Source organism: Agelaius phoeniceus, chromosome 5 (genome assembly GCF_051311805.1).
Source record: "Agelaius phoeniceus isolate bAgePho1 chromosome 5, bAgePho1.hap1, whole genome shotgun sequence".
Lineage (NCBI taxonomy): Eukaryota > Metazoa > Chordata > Aves > Passeriformes > Icteridae > Agelaius > Agelaius phoeniceus.
Window position 1 is genome coordinate 72,738,097 of NC_135269.1, and position 20,633 is coordinate 72,758,729.

Sequence of the window (20,633 nt, forward strand, 5' to 3'; positions counted from 1 at the left end):
TCCTGTGCCAGCTTCTCCTCTCCTTGGCCGAGGCTTCTCCCTGCCAGGAGGGTGGAGGTCAGGGTCTAAAGGGTTTGTGATCCGTTTATGGGATGGAGGGAGGGGGTTCCTGGTGCCCTCACTGCGGTTCAGCATTGGCCCATCCCAAGCTGATTTCTTTAATGCAAGAACATAAAATTACAGGGTCATGGAATCAGTTTAGTTGGGAAAGGCCTCTGAACCCATCCAGTCCCACCATTGCCAGCACTGCCAAGGCCACCACGTCCCCAGGTGCCACATCCCCAGGGAAATCCCTCCAAACCTCCCTGGGCATTTCCAGTGCCCGACCACTGTTCCAGGAAGGAATTTTCCCTAAAATCCCCATCCTGCCCCTGCCCTGGCCCAGCCTGAGGCCATTCCCTCTGCTCCTGTCTCTGTTCCCTGGAGCACAGCCCGACCCCCTGGCTGTCTCCTTGTGGGGAATGGATTTGTAAAGGATTTGTACAATTTGTTAGAAAGTGTATATAGTTTGGTATATTTGTATATAGATACTGAAATAAGGTGTGTTGATTTAGGAAGGTTATAGAATAGAGATGATGTTGTTGAGAGAAGTTTTAAAATAGGGTTGTGTAAAAATATTAGATATTTTAGAGAATTAGAATATTACTATTTATTTCGTTTTACTATTTATTATAGTAATTATTATTATATTATTACTATAATAAATAGTAAAACTAAATAAATAGTAATATTCTATAATAGAATATAAATACTATTTATTATACATATTATATATGTATTATATATATTATTTTATACATACATTATATATTTATTTATACATACATTATATACATATATATTCATACATTATATACATATTAATTTATACATACAATATATATAATATGTATTTATCCATATTAGATATATTACATGTAAATACTATTTATTATAGTAATAATAGTAATAATTCTATTATCAATCTCAAGAAATAGTTTTACTATTTATCGAGATTTGATGATAGAATAAAATCTTGTGAAACACCTCTCAATTACCCCATCCCTACAAAAACTAAGAAGATCAACATCCCCTCCTGGCAGGGACTTGTGCAGAGCCACCAGGGCCCCCTGAGCCTCCTTTGCTCCAGGCTCAGCCCCTGCCCAGCTCCTTTCCCCTCATGGATAAAAGACCCAATCTGTACCTGCTTTCCTTTTTTTTCCAGTTGTAACTTTAAGGGAGCAGCAGAGGGCTGGGGAGGGCAGTAAATGGATTTATTTCTGCAGGGGAAGGGCAGTGCAGCTCCATCCAGGGTGGAATGGGATGCACCTCGTGTTCTGTGGTGCTTCTGGGGAAGGAAAAGCAGCTTTGGAGGAAAATGCTGACTTGGTTTGTGCTGCCTCAGAGCAGCCAGCTCGGCTGCAGAGTGTCTCCAGGGAAAAGCTGACTTTTCCTTCTACCTTCTCTTTATTACTCCGGCTTCTTGGCACAAAGCTGGTGGAAATGAGCCAGATGTAAATCACCAGGAGCTCCAAAGCAAGCAGGGCAGGCTGGAGGCTTTGCTGGAACAGTATTTTCTTCTCCCCAAATCCCTGCTTTCATCTAGAAGGTGCCTTTTGCTTCCCAGGAAAGTTGATGGGGTCACTGGTGACCAAGGGCTTTGTCTGGGGGGAATCTGCCATCCTTATGTGAAATTGGGAGGGATGCCTGTGGAATAATTGAAGAATTCTTTTTTTGTGTGTGTGATTTCTTCCCTCAGGCAGGTAAAACCTGGTGGAGAGGTGGCCAGGAAGGGCTTTCTTCACAGCAAAGCTGCATTTCCAACAAGGAAACTTGTGTGCAGTAAAATGAAATCTGCCATCCTTATGTGAAATTGGGAGGGATGCCTGTGGAATAATTGAAGGATTCTTTTTTTTGTGTGTGTGTGATTTCTTCCTTCAGGCAGGTGAAACCTGGTGGAGAGGTGGCCAGTGCATTTCCAACAAGGAAACTCTTGTGTGCAGTAAAATGAAAGCTCAGCAGCCAGGCACAGGTTGCTGCTCAGTTATTAATTCCCAATTCCTGCCCTTCCAGGGCGTTTTTGGCAGCAGGCAGAGCTGGTGTTGTCTTACAGGGAGTGAACCCCTCTGTGCTGGGGTGTCCCTGCTTCACTTGGCCCAGGGAGCAGGAGAGCCAAGGGAAAGCTCTTTGTCCTCTGAGCTTTCCAGGCCTCTGAGCTTTGCTGTCCTTTTTGTGTATTCTGTAGGATTAAAATCAGTTTTGTGGCTTTCAGAGCTGGGTAGGGGTTCCTGCAAAAGTCCAGTTCAGGCCCATGGAATCCCAGAATGGTGTGGATTGGAAGGGACCTTCAAAGATCCTGGGCAGGGACAGCTCCCCCTGTCCCAGGCAGCTCCAGCCCCAGGGTCCAACCTTGGACATTGCAGGGATCAGGGGCAGCCCCAGCTGCTCTGGGAATCCCTTCCCAAAATCCCAGCCCAGTCTCCCTCTCCAGGGAATTCCCTCCATTCCCAGCTCTCCCAGCCTGGGATTGGATCCATCCCCACCCCGACTCCTCTCTAGGAAGGGATTTTGGGATCCGGGGGCTTCACTGGGAATCTCAGGACTCCAGGAAGGGTCTCCCTTCCCTTTTCCATCCCCAACTTCCATAAAAATCCCTCGGGATGGATTCTGAGTGTCCCAAATCCCAGAATGATTTGGGTGGGAAGGGACCTCCAACCCCATCCCATTGCAATCCCAGCATCCCAGGCTGCTCCAATCCTTCCTTGGACATTGCAGGGATGCAGGGGCAGCCCCAGCTGCTCTGGCAATCCCAGCCCAGCCAGGAATTCCTCATTGCCAAGATCCCATCCCTGGCTGCCCTCTGGCACTGGGAGCCATTCCCTGGGTGCTGTCCCTGCAGGCCTTGGCCCCAGCCCCTCTGCAGCTCTCCTGGAGCCCCTGCAATGTGCTGGAAGCTCTCCCTGGATCCCTCCCTTCTCCAGGGGAGCATTCCCAGCTCTGCCAGGGCAGAGGGGAGCCCTTGGAGCAGCTCCCTGCTCTCCTCTGGTCCAGCTCCAGGTCCTGCTGGTGACTCCAGAGCTGGATCCAGCTGGGATCTCATCAGGGCAGAGTCGAGGGAGAATCCAGAGGAAGGAAAGTTGGGATTTGCCCCAGGAATGTGAGGATAAAACCCCAGGAACTGCTCAGTAGAACATCCTTGGCAAATAACAGAGCTGGGCTCGGTGCTGGGAAACCTCTTTGCTTAAAGGCAGAAACTCTGAGGGTGCCCTTGGCACTGAGAGTTCCTGGCTTGAGGGAAACCCATGGATTTTAATAAGGGAATAATTTTAGCCTGGAGTTCTCATGAAGTTTGCAACAAATCAGGTGCTAAAATCCACCTCTTGCTGCTCCAAGAAACCACAGCTGTTTTGTGGCCTTTCTAACCTTTTTGACTTCTAAAGTCCTTTTTTTGGTGCCCTGCAGGGCTGGAGGAGGGAAATGAAATGTGAGTAAGGGCAGGGAGTTGGGGCAAACAGGGATAAAGGGAAAATAGGGATAAATATATATATATAAATATAAATATATAAAATAAAATGTACAAATAATATATATTTCATATAAATATAAATAGTAAATAAAGATAAAGATATATTATGTAAAATATATAACTATAAATATATAAAGAAATATAAATATACAAATAATATATAAAAATTATATAAAATAAATACATAAAGTATATAAATATATAAAATAAAATATCTAAATAATATATAGTATATATAAATGTAATAAAATATATTAAATATAAATATATAGTATAAAAAGATATAATTATAATAAAAATAGATATATAGATAATATATGATATAAAATATAAAATAAATATTTAAAATATAATAATATATAAAAATATATAAAATAGGGATAAATATTTTGGGAATAATTTTAGCCTGGAGTTCTCATGAAGTTTGCAACAAATCAGGGGCTAAAATCCACCTCTTGCTGCTCCAAGAAACCACAGCTTTTTTGTGGCCTTTCTAACCTTTTTGACTTCTAAAAGTCCATTTTTTGGTGCCCTGCAGGGCTGGAGGAGGGAAATGAAACGTGAGTAATGGCAGGGAGTTGGGGAAAACATGGATAAAAGTATAAAATATATAAATATATAAAATAAAATATAGAAATAATATCTAGTGTATATATAAATAGAAATATAAAATCTCTGTCATCACAGAGATCCTTAAAAATTCCTAATTCCTCATCAGGACCCTCAACCCATTTCTCCCTTCAGTTGTAACCCCCAGATAAACCCACAACTTTATTTTTCTACAGAATATTCCGACTTTCTGCTCCTCTTTGCCATTTGTGTTGCTTGCTGAATATTTTTAGCTGGGAAACTCATTTTCCCAAGCTTGGACCTAATGTTAATTTTAAAGAAACTTAATGAGAGTTGTTTTTTTTTTTTTCTTTTTGAGTGAAATGTTTGCCAGGAAAAAGCCACTCCACCCTGTGAGCAGCCAGACCATCTGTGGGCCATGATGTTCAGCTGGGATTTGGGCAGGTCTGGCTGTGAAGTCAAATCCTAACCAATTTTTATTTTATTTTATTGCTGCAGGGGAAATGCAGCCCTGCAGTGCTGGGTGGCCCTGCATGAGGATGAGGAAATGGGAATTTGACCCTGGAACAGGCAAATCCACAGTGGCCACTTTTTCCTGACTGCTGGACAGGTCCTGCCAGTCCAGATTTGAAAGGTTTTTGGGGGGATTTAGTCCTGATGTAGAAAACCCAAAATGTTTTAAATTGCTTTTTATTCTGACTGAGGAAACTGTTTCAGTTTGCTCAATGAGTTCAGCCCTGAAAGCAGAGCCTTGATTCCTGCAGGGACTTTGGGCTGTTCCTGTCACATTGTCACAGGGAGTTTGGGCTGTTCCTGTCACATTGTCACAGGGAGTTTGGGCTGTTCCTGTCCCAGGGACAGGACTGTTCCTGTCACACTGTCACAGGGACAAGGCTGTTCTGTCCCAGGGAGTTTGAGCTGTTCCTGTCACAGGGAGCTGGACTGTTCCTGTCACATTGTCACAGGGGCAGGGCTGTTCCTGTCACATTGTCCCAGGGAGTTTGGGCTGTTCCTGTCACAGTGTCCCAGGGACAGGGCTGTTTCTGTCACATTGTCACAGGGAGTTTGGGCTGTTCCTGTCACAGTGTCCCAGGGACAGGGCTGTTTCTGTCACATTGTCACAGGGAGTTTGGGCTGTTCTGTCCCAGGGAGTCTGGGCTGTTCTGTCACAGGGAGTCTGGGCTGTTCCTGTCCCAGGGAGTTTGGGCTGTTCCTGTCCCATGGAGTTTGGGCTGTTCCTGTCCCAGGGAGTTTGGGCTGTTGCTGTCCCATGGAGTTTGGGCTGTTCTGTCCCAAGGAGTTTGGGCTGTTGCTGTCACAGGGAGTTTGGGCTGTTCCTGTCACACTGTCCCAGGGAGTTTGGGTTGTTCCTGTCCCAGGGGGTTTGGGCTGTTCCTGTCACATTGTCCCAGGGAGTTTGGGCTGTTCCTGCCCCAGGGAGTTTGGGCTGTTCCTGTCACACTGTCCCAGGGAGTTTGGGCTGTTCCTGTTATACAAATCCACATCTCTGTCCTCCTTGGAGCTCCTGGCATGTTTCAGGCCCTGCATGGGGAGTCTGTAAAATTCCCTTGGCTCCTTCCTAGCAGCCCTTCCCAGCTGATATTTGAAAACAAGCTTCCATAGCATCATCTCAATATTCCAGTGTTTGCTGGTGTAAAATTCTCTTCATCATCCTGGGACTAAGATGATTTATCTTCAGCTCCTCAGGACTCATTTCTCATTTCTGTGGCTTTTGAACTCAGAGATCTGACTCGTGTCCAGATTTTTCTCTTTTCCCTTGACTTTTCCTCTGGCTTTTTTTTGGCACCAGGTCCAGTTGGCATCCTGAGGTGATGAGGAGATAAAAGCAGCAAGGCCAAGAGCCTTGGGAGGGATTTGGGTGATGGTTTTTAAAGATTTTAGGGCGTGGGATGTGTTACAGGCTGGGTTTGTAGCTGTGAGCTTGGCTCTGTGTCCTGCTGTGGGAACAAGGGCTCCTTGCAGGGTGAACCCCTGGAATCAGGAATGTTTCAAGTCTTTATTCATTAATTGCTTGGGGTTTTGTAAATTTGAGTGGCAAAAAGTGTGCTGAGAGAGAATGTGGGTGCAGAGAGATTGGCCTGGACAGGGTAGACTAAAAGGTCCAGAAAATGTTCTTCCAGAATGGTCTTCCCAAAAAATGCTGGATGTGTGGTTGAGTAGCTGGGGGCTTTCTGCAGGGATGCTCAGCAGTATCCAGTGAGAGGGGTGGCTGGCAATTCTGGACACAAATGCAGCAATCCCAGCAGAAACTTCTGGAGATCACCTTAATTTTGTGGGAATCTTTCTCCAAGTTCTTGGTGCTCCTTTCCTGTTGTTTCCTGGAGCTGTGCTCACTTTGCTGAAGACCTGGAGCATTTCTCATTCCCGGAGTTCCTTGGAATCACTGCAGGATCCATCAGCAGAGCGTGGATGCAGGAGAGGACATCCCCCAGCTGGGTTCCTTCAGGACTGTGGGTCTCCAGCAGGCCTGGATGGGAGCCTGCTGATTAATAATTCCTGCTGATTAATTCCTGCTGATTAATTCCTGGCGTGTTTGGGACAGAATCCATCTGGGATTGGGCTGTGAGGTTTTCGCCTTTCGGAAAAAATTCAGCGTGAGCTGAGAGAACAGAGCCTGGATTCGCTGCCAGATCCATCCCCAGGAGTGATGGTGGAGCTTTCTGTGGGAATGGGGCCTGGACACTGCTCCAGAGGTGTCCAGTCCCTTCTGCTGCTCCCCTGTGCTGCTGGGACAGAGCAGTTGTGGGATTATCTGCCTCACATTCCTGGATGTCCCAGCTCCTGCAGTAACTGTGCCCTTTCCTGAGGACTTTCTGGAGATGGAGAAGGCTTGCAGGGTGGGAGTGTTCTCTGCACCAGCTCCATGCAGCTCTCCCAGGAGTGCTCTCAGCTCTTCTGTTGGTGGCATTCCAAGATTTCACTTTCCTGGGCATCTTTTCCTCGGTGGAGGAGGGCAAGGGCAGGTGGTTCACCCCAGCTGTGTTAGTGACTGGAATTCACCTCATTTCAAGGAAGGAGGCCTTTCCCAGCTTCATTTCTGCTGATGCACTGCCAGAGGTTTCCCCTGTGTTGATCCAAGGGCTTTGTGGCTGAAATCCACTTCATTTTCAGTCTGTCCTCACTTACAGACTCAGGGAATGGTTTGGGTGGGAAGGGACCTTAGAGATTCCAACCCAAACCATGGGCAGGGACACCTTCCCCTGTCCCAGGCTGCTCCAGCCTGGCCTTGGGCACTGCAGGGATGCAGGGGCAGCCCCAGCTGCTCTGGGCACCTGTGCCAGGGTCTCGCTGCCCTCACAGGGAAGAATTTCTGGTCTCCTGTTGATAAACAACGTGGTTGTTCCCAAACCTTTCACCCCAATATTTCTCCCTTTCATGACCTTAATTCACTCACTGATTTTTCGATAGGAATTTTAGGACTTTGCCACAACAAGGACAATATTCAGCTATGGCCCTGTGTGGCTCATGAATATTTTTTGAATTTGGCAACACCAGGATCGAGTCCGAGTGTGGGAAACTCAGTTTGAATTTACAGTTGGCATTAACTCAGGGGGCTGAGGAGCATCCAGGCTGGAGCTGCTCAGGATCAGCCTGGGAGAGCTGCTTTTTATTAAGCAGGACTTGATTTAGTCCAAAGTAAAACCATTTGTGCTTAATCTGATCCATGAAGCTTCTGTGAGCGTGAAAATCCAGACAATTAAACATTTCCTGGGCCATCATTGCACACAGTGGAGCTGTGTAGGACTTTGGGAACCTGGAATGGTCATCCAGGGATACATTTCCTAAGGAATCAGTACCACAACAGGAAGTTTTAAAGTTTGAGTGCCATGAAGCAATCTGGTGACAAATGTCCCTCAGCCACGACCCTTCCTTGGGAGGCTCCTCACCCCAAACCTGGAGTGGTGATGCTGCTTTTCCAGAGATTCCTTTGGATTTCAGCAGGAAAATCACAGCACTGAGGGCATTTTTCTGTTCCCAGCTGCCCTTTGGGAGCTGCTCCTGGGTGGGTGCAGCAAGTAAAATTCCTTGCTGTGGAGTTTTAGGGCAGAGCTGCTCCTGCTGGGCCCAGAAACTTCCAGAGCCAAACAAACAGCTGTAAACTTTTCCCTCTCCCTGTGAGAATGAGGGGAAGGAGGTTCTTGTGTCCAAGCCCTTTTGGAGCTGACTCTGTGGATAAAGTCTGTCCAATCTGGGAGTTCTTGTACTTGAGGGATTGCAATAAATAAATCCTGAGGAACCCCAGGGATGGGACTGGGATCTCCTCCCAAAAACTGCAGAGCCTCACCCAGCCCGTGGTGACATCCAGCACATTTCATAGGTTGTCACTTAAACTCAGGGCTCTGAGCTGGGAATTCTTTGTTCCTGGTGGGTTTTGGGAATTCCTGGTGGGTTGGGAACATTCCAGTGTGTGCCCAGGTGTCATCAGGGTCTGTGGAATTCCTACAATCCTGGGCAAACTTGGTGCCATGAAAGCAGAACATCTTTTCCATCCAAGGAGGGGAAAAAGGGGGAATCTGCATTTCCCTACAGCTGGAACATTCCTGCCCAGCCCTGCTGTGCTGTGAAGGATCTTTTTATGAAATATTCCCTGTCCCTTCCCTCAGATGGGAGCGGCCTCGGTGCTGCAGAGCCAGAGTTCAGCTGGGAACAAACCTTTGATTTGCTCCTGCTTCCCTTGTAATTCTCAGCCACGCCACTGATGAAAGGCAATTGCTGGAGGACATTATTCCCCATCCATTAACCCTGATTTACAGCAGAATTCCTTATCAAGCTTCAGTGCTGAAACACCACCACTAATTGTCTTAACTGGGCCTGGCTTGGGATGAAGATTTCCTGCTTTTCCCTTTGTATTCCCTCTTTCCCACTTGCCTTTCCCTTTGTAATCCCCTCTTCCCCACTTGCCTTTCCCTTTGTGTTCCCCTCTTTCCCACTTGCCTTTCCCTTTCTGTTCCCTTTTCCCCACTTGCCTTTCCCTTTTCTGTTCCCTTCTTTCCCACTTGCCTTTTCCTTTGTATCCCTTCTTTCCCACTTGCTTTTCCCTTTCCATTCCCTTTTCCCCACTTGCCTTTCCCTTTCCATTCCCCTCTTTCCCACTTGCCTTTCCCTTTCTATTCCCTTTTCCCCACTTGCCTTTCCCTTTCCATTCCCCTCTTTCCCACTTGCCTTTCCCTTTCTATTCCCTTTTCCCCACTTGCCTTTCCCTTTCCATTCCCTTCTTTCCCACTTGCTTTTCCCTTTGTGTTCCCCTCTTTCCCACTTGCCTTTCCCTTTCTGTTCCCTTTTTTCCCACCTGCCTTTCCCTTTCTGTTCCCTTCCTCCCAAAGCACTTTGATTCTCCCTGTTGTTCTTTCACCCCATTTCTCCCCAGACTCAGGAGTTTTTTGGTCTTGCAAGTCAGAGACTGCCAGGATTTGCATGGGAGCTGTGGGAGGGGAAATGGAATTCATTGGAGCAGTGGGTTTGTTTCAAACGTGTCCCAGTGCTCTCCCAAATCTGAGCTTGCTCTGTGCATGAGGGGATGGAAAATGGAAAAGCCTGAGGGTTCATCCCAGGGTTCCTCAGGGCAGGGGAGGGTGGGGAATTGGCTTTGCCAGCATCACTGTGGGGCAGGGGTCACTCAGATGTGTCAGGACGCTCAAATTCCGTGTGGGGCTTGGGATAATTTGAATCTTTGGGTCAGTGGGCTTTGGGTGCATTCCTTGGGTGTGAGTAAATGGGTTTTTTGTTTCCTGGATTGGATGTTTTTCCTTGACTTGCTGCACCAGGATCGAGAGCAAACACGAAGTCACAATCCTAGGAGGACTCAACGAATTTGTTGTGAAGTTTTATGGACCACAAGGAAGTAAGTTCCTGACCCTGCCCTTCCAGAAAAGCAATCCACTGGCCTGGGGAATAGGGAAATGCCATTCCAGAGGGGAACAGATGAGCAGATCTGAGTGGGATGGAGAGAAATCCACATTCTGAGGGTGGGCAGGATCCAGCTGGGAGCACGGCCATGGATAGGCCCCATCCCTGGAGCTCTGGGAGACTCCTGCAGCATCCCTGAGCTTTCCCAGAGCTGGCCAAGCCTGGGTCACTGGTGGGAATTTCCATGGAGTTTGCAATTCAAATGGCTTTCCCCCCTTCATTTAGCCCTTCTCCAAAGGTGAGGAGATCGTCCCTCAGTGCCTGGTTTGAACCAGGCTCTGGTGCCTTTGTGCTGAGATCTTCTCCAGGATCTCCTCAAACCCTGGGAGGCAGAGCAGGGAAGGGCTTTGGAATCTCCCTCCCAGGGGAGCTGTGGATTATTGTGGATCATTCCAGGGATGTTTTCCCTGGTGCTGTGGTTCTGTTTGGCCTCTCTCAGCTGAGCAGTCTCTAACTCCTGCTTCTCCTCCCTTGCAGCACCCTATGAAGGTGGAGTGTGGAAAGTTAGAGTCGACCTTCCTGACAAATACCCCTTCAAATCCCCGTCTATAGGTAACAAAGACTCATTTCCATCCAAATCCTGGGCTTGGGGCCTGCAGTTTGCAGGTGTAATGCAAGGACTTCTATGGGATTTCAGATCCCAAGAAAAGAGGAATTTTGGGCTTTGGAAGGAGGAGGAGCTGGGAGTGGGATTTGGCTGCATATTTGTGTGTTGATCAATTCAATCTCTGTTCCATGTGGGTTTTTTTAGTCATTAACTCAACTTATTGTGGAATTAATTATTTAAAAAATTAAATTTAAATTTAAAAATTAAATTTAATTTTTTTAAAAATTAATAAATTTATCAAATTTTAAAATTTATTACATTATTGCATTTTAAAATTTATTAAATTTAAAATTATTAAATTTATTTTTATTTAAATTTTATATAAATTTATAAATTAATTTATTTATTTATTAAATTTAATTTTATTAATTTAAAAATTTAATCATTAACTCCACTTATTGTGGAATTAATCATTAAAAAAATTAAATTTAAATTTTAAAAATTAAATTTATTTTTAAAATTTAATAAATTTATTAAATTATTACATTTTAAAATTTATTAAATTTAAAATTTATTAATTTTATTTTGATTTAAATTTTCTATAAATTTATAAATGAATTTACTTTTACTTACTTATTACATTTAATTTTATTAATTTAAAAATTTAATCATTAACTTCACTTATTGTGGAATTAATTATTACAAAAATTAAATTTAAATTTAAAAAAATTATTACATTTTAAAATTTATTAAATTTCAATTTATTAAATGCATTTTAATTTAAATTTTATATAAATTTATAAATTAATTTATTTAGTTAGTTATTAAATTTAATTTTTTAAATTTAAAAATTTAATCATTAACTCCACTTATTGTGGAATTAATTATTACAAAAATTAAATTTAAATTTAAAAAAATTAAATTTAAATTTAATAAATTTAATAAATTCTAAAATTTATTAAATTATTGCATTTAAAAATTTTTTAAATTTAAATTTAAATAAATTTATTTTTATTTAAATTTTCTATAAATTTATAAATGAATTTATTTACTTATTTATTACATTTAATTTTATTAAATTTAAAAATTTAATCATTAACTCCACTTATTGTGGAATTAATTATTACAAAAATTAAATTTAAATTTAAAATTTATTAAATTTAAATTTATTAAATTTAAATTTAAAATTTATTAAATTTAAATTTATTAAATTTAAATTTAAAATTTATTAAATTTAAATTTATTAAATTTAAATTTAAAATTTATTAAATTTAAATTTATTAAATTTAAATTTAATAAATTTATTGAATTTAAAATTTTATTAAATATTACATTTTAAAATTTATTAAATTTAAATTTATTGAATTTATTTTTATTTAAATTTTATATAAATTTATAAATGAATTTATTTATTACATTTAATTTTATTAAATTTAAAAATTTAATAATTAACTGCACTTATTGTGGAGTGGGGGAGCAAAGACCGCAGTTCTTGGTGTTGGGGTGAGCCCAACTTTTGGGGGTTTCTGTCCAAAAGTGGGTGGAAGTTGTTGCTCTGCAGCCTCCATCCTCTTGGAGCAGGGAATGCACATGTGGGAGAACTGAAAAGCAGGGATTGATCACCAAAAATCTTCTTGTTTCACCTTGGGGAGCAATGGGGAATTCCACTGGGAAATGGTTTGAGCTTGGATCCGTGCCTGGGGAGCAGGAAACCACCTCAGGTGTCTCCAGGGGCTGAAGGCCTTTCCAGCCTCATCATCCTCCTTTGGCTGCCTCCTTCAAATACCCCCTCAGGCTCAGGGTTTTTTGGGAGCTCTGTGGGATGGGGAATCCTCTGCTCCAGTGGGAATTGTGCCTTTTGGGAGAGGCTGCTGCTGTCCATGCACCATCCTTCACCTTTTTTTAATTTTATTTTTTGTTGTTTGAGACCCTCTGTGAACCCCAGGAATGTGCAAACATTCAAACATTTCTGAGGGAGAGAACGCAGGAATCTGCAGCCCTGAGGAGCCTTTTCCTCCCCCTGAGCCAGCTCTGGAAATCCCTCTTGGAGAGGCACATTCCCATGGGAATTCCCACTGTTTGCTGCCCGCCCTTGGCCCTTGCTCCTTCCCCCCTTCCCAAACCAGTGCAGCCCAGGGCAGTCTGAAACCATGGAAGGGGATCTGAAACATCATGGAATGGGATCTGAAACCTCATGGAAAGGGATCTGAAACCTCATGGAATGGGATCTCAAACCTTGTGGAATCATGGAATGGGATCTTAAACCTCATAGAATAATGGATTGGGGTCTTAAACCTCATGGAAGGGGATCTCAGACCTCATGGAAGGGGATCTGAAACCTCATGGAAAGGGATCTGAAACCTCATAGAATCATGGAATGGGATCTGAAACCTCATAGAATAATAGAATGGGGTCTTAAACCTCATAGAATAATGGATTGGGGTCTTAAACCTCATGGAATGGGATCTTAAACCTCATGGAATGGGATCTTAAACTTTATGGAATGGGATTTTAAACCTTAGGGAATCATGGAATGGGATTTTAAACCTCATAAAATAATGGATTGGGATCTTAAACCTCATAGAATCATGGATTGGGATCTTAAACCTCATGGAATGGGATCTTAAACCTTGTGGAATCATGGAATGGGATTTTAAACCTTATAGAATAATGGATTGGGATCTTGAACCTCATGGAATGGGATCTCAAACCTCATGGAATGGGATTTTAAACCTCATGGAATGGGATCTGAAACCTCATGGAATCATGGAATAGGATTTAAAACCTCATAGAATCATAGATTGGGATCTTAAACCTCATGAAATGGGATCTTAAACCTTATGGAATCATGGAATGGGATATGGGATCTTAAACCTCATGGAATGGGATCTCAAACCTCCTGGAATGGGATCTCAAACCTCCTGGAATCATGGAATGGGATATGGGATCTGTAACCCCATGGAATGGGATTTTAAACCTCCTGGAATCATGGAATGGGATATGGGATCTGTAACCCCATGGAATGGGATTTTAAACCTCCTGGAATCATGGCTTGGGATCTGTAACCCCAGCCCCAGCCGCTCCCAGTGTCGCAGGCTGCTCCAGCCCCAGTCCAGCCTGCTTGGACACTGCAGGGATCCAGGCCAGCCCCATGTGCAGGGAGCAGTTTCTGCTCACATCTTTGGGCCCTTTTTGGGCTGATTCTGCTGCTTTTCTCTCCGTTTTCCATCCCTCTCCTGTTTCAATCTGTTGTGTTCATCCCAGACTTCATGAGGAGCTTCCCTCACCCTAAAGTCTCTGTTCAAGTGGCAGAAAACCCTTCTTTTCTTCCTAAAAAATGCCTCTTGCTAAAGCCTCCTTTTTTTCCTTCCTAAAATCTTCCTCTTGCTGAAAAATCCCTTTTTTCTCCTCAAGATCTTGCTGAAATCTCATATTTTTCTTCCCAAAAACCTGCCTCTTGCTGGAAAATCCCTTTTTTCCTTCCCAAAATCTTCCTCTTGCTGGAAAATCCCATTTTCCTTTTCCAAAATCTTCCTCGTGTAGAAAAACCCCTTTTTTCTCCTCAAGATCTTGCTGAAACCTCATATTTTTCTTCCCAAAAACTGCTTCTTGGTGTAAAACCCCTTTTTTCCTTCCCAAAATCTTCCTCTTGCTGAAAAATCCCTTTCTTCCTTCCTAAAATCTTCCTCTTGTAGAAAAACCCCTTTTTTCTCCTCAAGATCTTGCTGAAACCTCATATTTTCCTTCCCAAAGTCTTCTTCTTGCTGGAAAATCCTTTTTTTCCTTCCCAGAAAATCTTCCTCTTGCAGAAAATCCCTTTTTTCCCCTCAAGCTCTTGCTGAAACCTCATTTTTTTTCTTACCAAGAAACTGCTTCTTGCTGAAAAAATCCTTTTTTCTTCCTAAAATCTTCCTGTTGCTGAAAAACCACTTTTTCCTCCTCAAGATCTTGCTGAAACCTCATTTTTTTCTTCCCCAAAAAATGCTTCTTGCTGGAAAATCCAATTTTCCCTTCCCAAAATCTTCCTCTTGTAGAAAAACCCCTTTTTTCTCCTCAAAATCTTGCTGAAGTCTCCTTTTTTCCTTCCCAAAAATCTTCCTCTTGCAGAAAATCCTTTTTTTTCCCCCTCAAGCTCTTGCTGAAACCTCATTTTTTCCTTCCCAAAACCTGCCTCTTGCTGCAAAATCTGCTTTTTTCCTCCCCAAAATCTTCCTCTTGTAGAAAACACCCTTTTTTGATCTTTGAGCTCTTGCTGAAACCTCATTTATTTCCTTCCCACAGTCTTCATCCTTTTCTTCCTTCCCAAAAGTTTCCTCTTCCTGAAAAACCCCTCCTCAGGCTTGTCTGAAACCCCCATTTTTCTGAAAACCCCCATTTTTCTGAAACCCCCATTTTTCTGAAAACCCCCATTTTTCTGAAACCCCCCATTTTTCTGAAAACCCCCATTTTCCTGAAAACCCCCATTTTTCCAAAAACCCCCGTTTTCCTGAAACCCCATTTTCCTGAAACCCCCATTTTTCTGAAAACCCCCATTTTCCTGAAAACCCCCATTTTTTCCTGAAAACCCCCATTTTTCTGAAAACTCCCATTTTCCTGAAAACCCCCATTTTTCTGAAAACCCCCATTCTTCTGAAACCCCCATTTTTCTGAAACCCCCATTTTCCTGAAAACCCCCATTTTTCTGAAACCCCCCATTTTTCCGAAAACCCCCATTTTCCTGAAAACCCCCATTTTTTTCTGAAAACCCCCATTTTTCGGAAAACCCCCATTTTCCTGAAACCCCCATTTTTCTGAAACCCCCATTTTCCTGAAAACCCCCATTTTTCTGAAACCCCCCATTTTTCCGAAAACCCCCATTTTTCTAAAAACCCCCATTTTTTTCTGAAAACCCCCATTTTTTCTGAAAACCCCATTTTTCTGAAAACCCCCCATTTTTCTGAAACCCCCCATTTTTCTGAAACCCCCATTCTTCTGAAAACCCCCATTTTTCTGAAAACCCCATTTTTCTGAAAACCCCCATTTTTTTCTGAAAACCCCCATTTTTTTCTGAAAACCCCCATTTTTTCCTGAAAACCCCCCATTTTTCTGAAAACCCCCATTTTCCTGAAAACCCCCATTTTTCTGAAAACCCCTGTTTTTCTCCCTAAAAGAATCTGCCTCTTGCTGGCCACAAGAGTTGGGATGCTCAGGAAAAGCTGGGCAGCTCCAGGGAAAGTTCTGGAGCTCAGGAGAGCTCCCAGGAGGCTGCAGGGGAGGGGTTTCTGCCTTTATTTCCCATTTTTGCTGCCCCAGCCCAGCTTATCTGGGAGAGCCAGGCCTGGGGAAGGCTCCTGGGGGATCCTGATTATCTCTGCTGTGGGCAAGGCTGATAAAAACCTGGACTGGGAGCACTGGGAGTGATGGAAATGAGAATTCTGCCATTCCTAACCCTGCTTGAGCTCTGGAAAATAATTATAGTTAATAGGGAAGGAGTTTCCTATGGAAATCTCTGATTTTTAGAGACTGGGAGCACTGGGAGGGATGGAAATGAGAATTCTCCCATTCCTAACCCTGCTTGAGCTCTGGATAATAATTATAATTAGCAGGGAAGAAGTTTCCTGTGGAAATCTCTGATTTTTAGAGACTGGGAATGAGGGAAATGAGAATTTTCCCATTCCTAACCCTGCCTGAGCTCTGGGTAATAATTATAATTAATAGGGAAGGAATTTCCTATGGAAATCTCTGATTTTTAGAGATTGGGAATGAGGGAAATGAGAATTCTCCCATTCCTAACCCTGCCTGGAAAATAATTATAATTAATAGGGAAGGAATTTCCTATTGAAATCTCTGATTTTTAGAGACTGGGAGTGATGGAAATGAGAATTCTGCCATTCCTAACTAACCCTGCCTGAGCTCTGGGTAATAATTATAATTAATAGGGAAGGAGTTTCCTATGGAAATCTCTGATTTTTAGAGACTGGGAATGATGGAAATGAGAATTCTGCCATTCCTAACCCAGCTTGAGCTCTGGAAAAAAATTATAATTAATAGGGAAGGAGTTTCCTGTGGAAATCTCTGATTTTTAGGACTGGGAGTGATGGAATTCCCATTCCTAACCCTGCCTGAGCTCTGGGTAATAATTATAATTAACAGGGAAGAACTTTCCTATGGAAATCTGTCATTTTTAGAGACTGGAAGTGATGGAAATGAGAATTTTCCCATTCTAACCCAGCCTGAGCTCTGGGTAATAATTGTAATTATTAATAGGGAAGGAGTTTCCTATGGAAATCTCTGATTTTTAGAGACTGGGAGCGATGGAAATGAGAATTTTCCCATTCCTAACTCTGCCTGAGCTCTGGGTAATAATTATAATTAACAGGGAAGAAGTTTCCTATGGAAATCTGTCATTTTTAGAGACTGGGAGTGATGGAAATGAGACTTTTCCCATTCTAACCCAGCCTGAGCTCTGGAAAATAATTGTAATTAATAGGGAAGAAGTTATCTGTGGAAATCTCTGATTTTTAGAGACTGGGAATGAGAGAAATGAGAATTTTCCCATTCCTAACTAACCCTGCCTGGAAAATAATTATAGTTAATAGGGAAGGAGTTTCCTATGGAAATCTCTGATTTTTAGGACTGGGAGTGATGGAAATGAGAATTTTCCCATTCCTAACCCAGCCTGAGCTCTGGAAAATAATTGTAATTAATAGGGAAGGAATTTCCTATGGAAATCTCTGATTTTTAGAGACTGGGAGCGATGGAAATGAGAATTTTCCCATTCCTAACCCTGCCTGGAAAATAATTATAATTAATAGGGAAGGAATTTCCTATGGAAATCTGTCATTTTTAGAGACTGGGAATGATGGAAATGAGAATTTTCCCATTCCTAACCCTGCTTGAGCTCTGGAAAATAATTGTAATTAATAGGGAAGAAGTTTCCTGTGGAAATCTCTGATTTTTAGGACTGGGAGTGATGGAAATGAGAATTCTCCCATTCTAACCCTGCCTGAGCTCTGGGTAATAATTACAATTATTAATAGGGAAGAAGTTTCCTGTGGAAATCTCTGATTTTTAGAGACTGGGAATGAGGGAAATGAGAATTTTCCCATTCCTAACCCTGCTTGAGCTCTGGGTAATAATTATAATTAACAGGGAAGAAGTTTCCTATGGAAATCTCTGATTTTTAGAGATGGAAGTGATGGAAATGAGAATTTTCCCATTCCCAACATAGTCTGAGCTCTGGAAAATAATTATAATTAATAAGGATGGAGTTTCCTCTGGAAATCTCTGATTTTTAGAGACTGGGAATGAGGGAAATGAGAATTCTCCCATTCCTAACTAACCCTGCCTGGAAAATAATTGTAATTAATAGGGAAGAAGTTTCCTGTGGAAATCTCTGATTTTTAGAGACTGGGAGCACTGGGAGTGATGGAAATGAGAATTCTCCCATTCTAACCCAGCCTGAGCTCTGGAAAATAATTGTAATTAATAGGGAAGAAGTTTCCTGTGGAAATCTCTGATTTTTAGGACTGGGAGCGATGGAAATGAGAATTCTCCCATTCCTAACCCTGCCTGGAAAATAATTATAATTAACAGGGAAGAAGTTTGCTGTGGAAATCTGTCATTTTTAGAGACTGGGAGCACTGGGAGCGATGGAAATTAGAATTTTCCCATTCCTAACCCTGCCTGAGCTCTGGAAAATAATTACAATTATTAATAGGGAAGGAGTTTCCTATGGAAATCTCTGATTTTTAGAGATGGAAGTGATGGAAATGAGAATTTTCCCATTCCTAACCCTGCCTGAGCTCTGGAAAATAATTACAATTATTAATAGGGACGGAATTTCCTGTGGAAATCTCTGATTTTTAGAGACTGGGAATGATGGAAATGAGAATTTTCCCATTCCTAACCCTGCCTGAGTTCTGGGTAATAATTGTGGGATTCCTGTTTGGGATTTTCCTTTACCTGTTTGGGATTTTCCTTTACCTGTTTGGGATTCTCCTTTCCCTCTTTAGGATTCTCATTTCCCTTTTTAGGATTCTCATTTCCCTTCTTAGGATTCTCCTTTTCCCTGTTTGGGATTCTCCTTTCCCTGTTGAGGATTTTCCTTGCCCTGTTTGGGATTTTCTTTTCCCCGTTAGGGATTCTCCTTTCCCCGTTTAGGATTCTCCTTTTCCCTGTTTGGGATTTTTCTTCTCTCCTTTCCCTGTTCGGGATTTTCCTTTTCCCTGTTTGGGATTCTCTTTTCCTTCTTTGGGATTCTCCTTTTCCCTGTTTAGGATTTTTCTTTTCTCCTTTCCCTGTTTGGGATTCTCCTTTCCCTGTCTGGGATTCTCCTTTCCCTGTTTGGGATTCTCCTTTCCCTGTTTGGGATTCTCCTTTCCCTGTTTGGGATTCTGCTTCTCTCCTTTTCCCTGTTTGGGATTTTCCTTTCCCTGTTTGGGATTTTCCTTTCCCTGTTTGGGGTTTTCCTTTCCCTGTTTGGGATTCTGTTTCTCTCCTTTTCCTGGGATTTAAAATCTTCAGGGAAATTCCTTCCTTTCCTGCTTTCCCAAAGAGGAATTGGGGAGGACTGGGAGAGCTCCTTGGAGCTCCAGGTCACAGGAATTTGTGGGAATTTGGTGTTTTTGATCACTCCCTGCTCCTGCAGAGAGCTGGAGATGAATTCTCCTTAATGCCACAAACAGGAGGAAATCCAGACTGGGAATGTCCTGCCTTGCTTGGATACAGCAGAAACAACCTGGAATTTATTTACTATTTATTTACTATCTAGTTTAAAATCTGCAGGATTTGTTAATAATCAAATACCACAACTGGAAAATTTACACTCACAATGCCCAGAGCCTCAATTTCTCAAATAAATTCTATATATGCGACATATTTTTATAAAAAAAAATCTCTATATTTACAAACTCTCTCTATATTTATAAATTCTATCTATAGTTATAAACTATATATATTTATAAATTTATCTATATTTATAGATTTATCTATATTTATAAATTTATCTAAATTTATAAATTTATCTATATTTATAAATTTTATATCTTTATTTCTATATTGTATTATCTGTATTATTATATTTTCTGTATCCTCACACCCAGCTCTCATTTTCCTCCATCTCTGTCCCAGTTACCTGCAGGTGCAGATATTTCTATTTTCCCTTGCATTTCTGTTTCCCCTTTTTTTCCAAGTGTTTTCCCAGCAGAACACCTGGTGTGTGCACAGAACATATGGAATAGATGTATAAATATATATATATTTGTGTGTAGAATGAGGCATTGTGGCAGCTGGTACAGGAATGCAGCTGGATTTAATTTATTTATTTTCTTTTAAATTTCATTGAATTCCAGCCAGGATTTCACAGATTTCTCCTGGCTTGTGCTCCATTTATTGTTTTGGGAAGCTCCTGGGATCTGAGGGATACAAACTCCTTGTGTTAGTGAGTGCTCCTAGAGGGCTCCTCACTTCAAATTCCCTCAAAAATCAATTTGAGCCTTTGCCAAGGAGGGACCTGACAGGGAGTGAAGCTCCAGGCTGGGAGCATCCCTGGAAAATGGGAGCATCCCCAGGCCATCCCCAGAGGATTGGTCCTGGTGCCCTCTCCCCAGCTCCTGCCACGGGTCCTCAGCCTTCTTGGGGTGGCTCCCAGGCAGGGAGTCCCTGAAATTGGTCCGAAGTGGGGTTAAAAACCCAACATTTCAATTTAAAAACCACTTCCCTTGCAGGCCCTTGGGTGCCTGGGGAGGGAGAAGTGTCCAGCTGGCCTCAATCCATGAGCAAATCCACGTGTGGGGACTTTGGGGTGGGTGGGAAATCCTCTGGAACGGATCCCAAAGTGCACCTGGATTTTCATTTTCATGGATGTTTGTGCTCACTGTGTCCTTTCTCTTTGCCCAGATAAGCACAGAGCACATTGGTGTCATCCTGGCAAGGCTGGCAGATTGGGATGTGCCCTTGGGAATGTCCCCCTTTCCTCTTCCCACTTAGCTCCCAGACTCTCAGCTCTGCCTGGACAGTGGAAAAACAACCAGGAAAATGTGGGAAATGTCCCCATGGCAGGGGGGATGGATGAGCTTGATGAGCCCTTCAACCCAAACCATC

At 42.6% G+C, this 20,633-nt stretch overlaps 1 protein-coding gene across 2 annotated transcripts in view; it reads left to right on the top strand.

Annotated features, from left to right (window-relative positions):
- Positions 1–20,633, top strand: part of UBE2H (ubiquitin conjugating enzyme E2 H) — a 55,165-nt gene that overhangs the window by 20,097 nt on the left and 14,435 nt on the right. For both annotated transcript variants that reach the window (XM_054631116.2, XM_077179318.1), the window contains exons 2-3: positions 9,862–9,938; positions 10,481–10,555. In XM_054631116.2, the coding sequence (XP_054487091.1) occupies positions 9,862–9,938; positions 10,481–10,555 (152 nt within the window). The remainder of the gene's footprint in view (positions 1–9,861; positions 9,939–10,480; positions 10,556–20,633) is intronic.